This window comes from Podarcis tiliguerta (assembly GCF_965153285.1).
Source record: "Podarcis tiliguerta genome assembly, chromosome: 1".
Classification (NCBI taxonomy): Eukaryota; Metazoa; Chordata; class Lepidosauria; order Squamata; family Lacertidae; genus Podarcis; species Podarcis tiliguerta.
The window spans coordinates 114,919,913-114,925,912 of NC_139534.1; the positions used below are offsets into that span (position 1 = coordinate 114,919,913).

The 6,000-nt window shown below is 46.6% G+C and overlaps 1 protein-coding gene across 1 annotated transcript in view; it reads right to left on the minus strand.

Moving 5' to 3' along the window:
* The window catches only part of CLMN (calmin), a 71,024-nt gene extending 66,644 nt beyond the window's left edge, over nucleotides 1-4,380 (minus strand). Inside the window, exon 1 of the mRNA XM_083435231.1 lies at nucleotides 3,209-4,380. Within this exon, the coding sequence (XP_083291357.1) occupies nucleotides 3,209-3,290 (82 nt within the window). The 5' untranslated portion in view covers nucleotides 3,291-4,380. The remainder of the gene's footprint in view (nucleotides 1-3,208) is intronic.
* Nucleotides 4,381-6,000: the final 1,620 nt, after the last annotated feature.

Genomic DNA, 6,000 nt, shown 5'->3' on the forward strand with positions numbered 1-6,000 from the left:
TTCAATGGTAACACTTGAGAGATATACATACCGGAAGGACCATTTCCTTCCAGTGGCAGCATGGACTCTGTGTCCAGTCCTTTGAAGAAATACTACTGCAGAACAACCTTGACCCAGAAACGTCCGAATTCCCAACTGTGAAGGAATAAGCCTTATTTGATGTTCTACCACAGATCTGGAATGCTGTGCAAAAGACTCTCTACACCCCCCAAAAAAACAAACCCTTGACAAACATATAAATTGTCCGGAGGAATTCATAATGTGTAAGGCCACTGAAAGCATTAGTTGCAGAAAATGTTCCAAGCAAGTCTGAGGAAGCCTCCCTCTCTTTTAGTTATTTCAAATATAAAGATAACCCAGCCTCTCAATACAGAAACCAGGGCATGCATGAACATATACATACAAACACGCACTTAAGAGTCCATACTTGCAAAGATGGCTTCCATAGTCTCTAGCTCTTCCTAGCTAGCTATATTCAAGCAGTCATGTTCAGGAAAACATGATTTAAACTTAGTGACCTAAGAGGAAGAGTGCAGTGGCAAATGGCTGTAATCCTGGAAGCAGAGGCTGGTGGATTGCTTGAGCTCAGGAGTTTGGGGCTGCTGTGGGCTATGCCAATCAGGTGTCCGCACTAAGTTCAGCGTCAATAGTGTGCTCCAAAGGATGCCATTTCTGAAAGTTACCCATTGCCAAGAGTAAAAGCCATCCTAACGATGTCACATTCTTGGGGGGGATGACTAGGTAGCACAGCTATCCCATGAATAACATGGATATCACATGAATAACAGCATGGACAGCCCTTCCTGTGGCCATGTTGGTTCTAGATCAAAAGCTTGGCAACCTGTGGCCTTAGGCCTCATTTCATGCAGCCCTTGGCTCAGTTTCAAAATGCCTCTGCAATTGATCAGGACCGCTGGTGAGAGTGATTTGTCCCTCCCTTGGCAACCTACTGGCCAGGTATGACGAAGAAGACAGAGAGAGAGAGAGGGACGGAAGGAGAGACAGACAGAGAGTGACAGAGAGATGGGTGGCAGAGAGAAAGAGAAGGAGTGGCCTGTCCAATTTGTCCTCTAGCCCCAACCGCTGCTGGCTTTGGCTCCTGATTTATTACCCTCAAAGGAACAGACTGATTTCACAAAGTTGAGTTAAGCTAAGCAGATATATAAGATTGAATGTTTAATTATTAAGATACAAAAATACAATCTCAATAATAAAGTTATAAAATAATAACAAGGAAGTCACGCATGGGTAGAGGGAAGACACAGGGCAAGAAATAAGAAATGGATAAATGTTGGTACATACTGAAATGTGAAAATGTGAATTTACGAATATAATGCATATGTATCATTATGTATGTATTGCAACATTAATAATAAATAAATAAAAGGAATTTGCTCCCAGAGAAAAAAGGCTGCCTAGCTATCCTCTAGATCAGTGGTTCCCCACCTCTTTTGGCCATGCCCCACCTAACATCTCTAAAATCCTGATCTCCCCCCCCACATATAATTCTTATTATTCAAAAAGTGGACTCCTATTCACGTGGAGGAAACCTAAAAAGCCATTCACTGTTAATAACTTATTCTTGAATTACCCCCCCCCCCCTAAAAATCAAATTGCCCCCCCATGGGGCATGTGCCCCATGTTGGGAACCACAGCTTTAGATGATGCCGTGGGTCTTCCGTCAGATGCGATTTTAATGGACTTTTCCACTTACCCAATGAAAGCTTAATTTTTTTAAGCTACCTGATGTGGAGGAGGAAGCAAGGGCAGATTATAGGAAACAGCCCATTACAATTTCCCAGGAAATTTTCACTGCCCTTGCTTAACCATGCTCCAAATTATATACTTAGCACATTTATTCCCTTAATCCGCTGAAAATGTGAGTATTTGTGACAGGATTTTGAAGCTGTGGAGGAGAAAGAAAGGACAGTGCAAGGATGTCTATGAAATCAGAGTATCCAGCCTTATAAGTCCATTAGATCAGGACTAGGTTAGATGTAGGCCTTGCCCTGTCTAGTTTTCTTTTTCTTTCTTTTTTACTAAAATCTTCATGGTCTATCAATGTACAATGCAAGATCTACTGCCATCTATACAAAATTCCATCAATATGACTGGCATTTCAGGAAGTATAAGTGGAGGGAGAGAAGAGATGAAGGCAGCAGCACTGTATACTGTATATTGCTTCAGTTGCACGCACTTAAACTTAAGTTGCCGTGGCACATGGGGAGGTTAAGGAATGGCTAATCAGTGCTATGCACCCCTGAGAGTACATTATTGCTGAAAAAAGTGCCTTGCTTGCTCAGACCAGGGCCCATCAAGTCCAGCATGCTTTGCAAGAATCCCAGCAGGCCTTGGGGGCCTAGAAATTGGCCCAGTGGTTTCCCAGTGAACCATGATCTACCGTCACATTACCATATTTACTCAAATGCAATACACACCTTTTTTGGCTAAATTATGTCATGAAATTTAGGCTACCCCTTAGCTTTGATGCCTCATTTACATTCGCCAGCAAATACTTTTTTGGTTTCAAGGTTCTGAAAATGGAGATGCGCGTTAGATTCGATGGTGCATTAGATTCACGTAAATACAGTATTTCCCATTTTTAGGTTCTCTGCAATGCTGATTGCTTCAACTTTTCCTAAAGTTAAAGACCAAAGCTAACGCACATAACCGCTTCTCCTTCTGCGCCCAAGCCTCTCTATCTATGATTTCCAAGAAAAAATTAGCAGCAAAAGCAGAATGATACCTTAAACAAGTCACCTAAAATTACATCTTTGGCCTCCTCCGATTCCCCAGTTCTGCATACAGAGCACCCCGCCACCACCAATTCCTCTTCGTGCCCCAGCGTCAGCTATTTTATCCTTAAGTTTACACATATTAAGATAAACACCCATATACTTTCTTTCTATTTTTTGGTCTCCCAGGCACAGCAGATCAAAGCAGCCAGCGAATGGGAAGCTGTGCTCATATGCACAGGAGGAATTAAGACGCGGGAGTTGGGGGGGAGGGAGAGAAGGAAGGAACCGGAGTTTTAAATCCCCAAATCGAATCCATCTGGAAGCCAAAGCCGGAGGGGAGCGCGCTCTTCGGGTGCGGACGCGCACGCCGCACGCGCGCACACAAACTCGAAACGCGGAGGGGCAGGATTGGGGTGCGGGGTGGGGGTGACAAATATAAAAATCTAGGTATTTTATTTGTTTGGTTTTACCTTGGAGATTTTGGACTCTGATGTCGCTGATCTGTCCGATCAGCTCCTCCCGCTGAAACCAGTCCCATTCGTTCCCAGCCATGAAGGAGCGAGGCAGAAGTGGCGATGGAAACGCCGCGGCTGCAAAAGCGGGGGTACCCCTCTCCGTGAGCTCCCTCTCTCTCTCCCCCTTCTCCGAAAGCGCACTCGGGCGGAGGCAGGATAGGGGGAGAGAGAGAAAGCAAAACGAGGAAGAGAAGGAGGAGAGAGAGAGAGAGAAGAGAGCGCAACCGGCAGGGGAGCGATGGGAGGGAGCAGGAACTGCTTGGCCCGAAGAGTTTGGGGAGGGGGGGTGGCGTTCAAAGCCACTGAGCAGACACAGGAGGGGTATAGGGAGGGTGGGTCCGAAAAAACACACCAGACCTCACATTTACGCACAGGAAAAGGGCAGTACGCCGACGAGAGGGGTGCAGAAGGTATGGGGAGGGGGCTGGCTGGAGAGGGACCCGGAGCCTCTTCTGGACGGGAAGGAAAGCCCCGCGCTCTCCCCAACTCTTCCCACCCCCTTCCCGGTGGGTTCAAGTTTTTAAAGGACGGAGGTGAAGCCTGAGGATTCTCGGTTGCATGTTGTGATGTTTCGCACAGAGGCGACGCAGCCGCTGGTTTGAGTGAGGAAAGCGCCGCCGCGCAGAAATGCGCACACAAACACCACCTGGTTAATGTTTACTGGAGAGCAAGACGCGTAACGCTGGCGCCGGCCACCCATTCACACGCCTCTCTCTCTCTAGGCCAACGTCAGCCTCGCCTCCTCTGCTCTCTTTTTTTTTCTGGCCAAGAGGATAAAAAAACAATCGCCATCTGATTAATCATTTTTTTCCAATTGCCAATTGGTTGGTGGGAGGGAGGCAGGAAGGAAGGAGAAGAGGGAGGGGACGGAGGGGGGTGTCTCCAAATCTCTGGGAAAAGCTAGCAGATATTCTGGTTAGCGCGACCGTCCCCTCTGCCGGTAGCAAAAGCAGCAGCAGCAGCCCCCGTTTGCAAAATGAAGACATGAGACCAAGCTCTGCATTCCTGCTTGGGGATTTCAAACCGTGTGTGTGTGGCGGAGAGGAAAGGAAAGCAGCGTAGGGGGGCGAGAGGGAGGAGATCTGTATCACCCGAGCAGAAAAAAAGGGAGGAGAGAGAGCGCGCAGGAGGGACGGGAGGAGGAGCAAAACCCTCCAACCTGTAGGTTCCGGGGACATCCAGGACTCAAGGAAAAATAAACAATGCAAATTTTTTAAATGCCCAGAAGAAGAATTTGGGCAAACTGGTTAATTTCTGCGAGGGCTTCTTCCGGTCCTACCGTCTGCCAGTAACAAGCTGCAACAGGAGAGAGTGAGAGAGCTCTTTTCTTCAGGTTCTTGTATAGTTTCTCGCCTCCAACCATCTCATTTAGCACTGGATGGGTTCCAGATCCGTTTGCCAGTTGAGTGTTTCTCAGTATTCGATACTCGATAAATAGCTTTGTGGTCTAGCATAGGGCACGTGCTCAGCCGATTTCATGTTTCACGTGGGAGCAGGTTGGAAAAATTATTTACGCAGGGATCGAATGGCCCTAATTTGGGAGGAGACTCGCACGTTTGGGGCGCTTCTGAACCGGAGGGTCTCTCCGGATGATGGCCTTGTTATTTTAAGGAATGCAAAAACAGTGCTTTTTCTTCACTGGTGGTACTCAAGGGTACGCAGTACCGGGCTACCGGCACATTTTTTTTCCTTGAAGAAAAGCACTGTGCACAACTTTCTTGAATTTAATGCAGGCAATCCAAATGCCTTTCTTCCGGATAGCAACAAGGAAATGGCGTTTCTTGATCAGGATTCAAAAGTGCAATTTGGCCAGTTTGCAAAATTTTCCCTACTAGCACCAGTACTGCTGTTGGGAGAGCTTGGGGAGATGGTCCTAGGTGCCCATAAATATCACAGAGGGCAAGTGACACATTCTGCTCCCCCTCTTGCTTGTTTAATGTTGCCAGATTTCTGGATCTGATCCAAAGTTTTCAGGTTTGGACCTCCTTTTCTATGTCATCAAGGAGAAGGAGCTAAACCTCTGGATGACTGGAAGAACAAGGATAGCCATAAGTATTTGTGTGAGACAATGCACACGGTGGTGGGTATTGGGAGATGACAGAAGCAGGTACCTTGGTGAGCTGAGATCAGCCTCAGCTGGAGCCACAATAGCAGGGTGAGCATGTACCTTACTTTACAGAATGGCTTTCTATTTGAAGAACTGTTGGACAAACCTCTTCTAGAAGATGCCCTCAATCTGAAGGGCTGTTCAGTCCAAGGGACCCCAAAAAGGGAGAGCAAAGGGGTCCTTAAGGTTGCCCACTAATGATTAGAAGTTCCACAGCAGGCACACAAGTCACATGGTCATAGACTCTGTCTGTATTTGAAATATTTGCATCTTTACATATCAGCTAGCATATGCAAATTTTATGCAAATACATTTCTTTTTTTGGCCAGGCATTTCTTCTTTTTAAAAAATGTGTAAGTGGCTCTGTACCCTATAGTGAGTTCCTACTTTGCTCAGCCTTTCTGTTTCATCTCTACCTTTGTCTTATCAGAGGTGACTGGGAGTTGGTTCCACATCATAAGCCGTCTCCCCCTATTCAGAGAAACACAGCACTCGATGTGTCTTGCGTGCAACAAACTGTATGGCTTAGTGCCATTATACTGCTGGGCTCCAAAAACTGATTTTACCCCACTGGTCAGCTAAATTTTCTACTGGGGCATCCAATTCCTTCACCCCTTTGAAAATCATCGTGAGCTTTGGG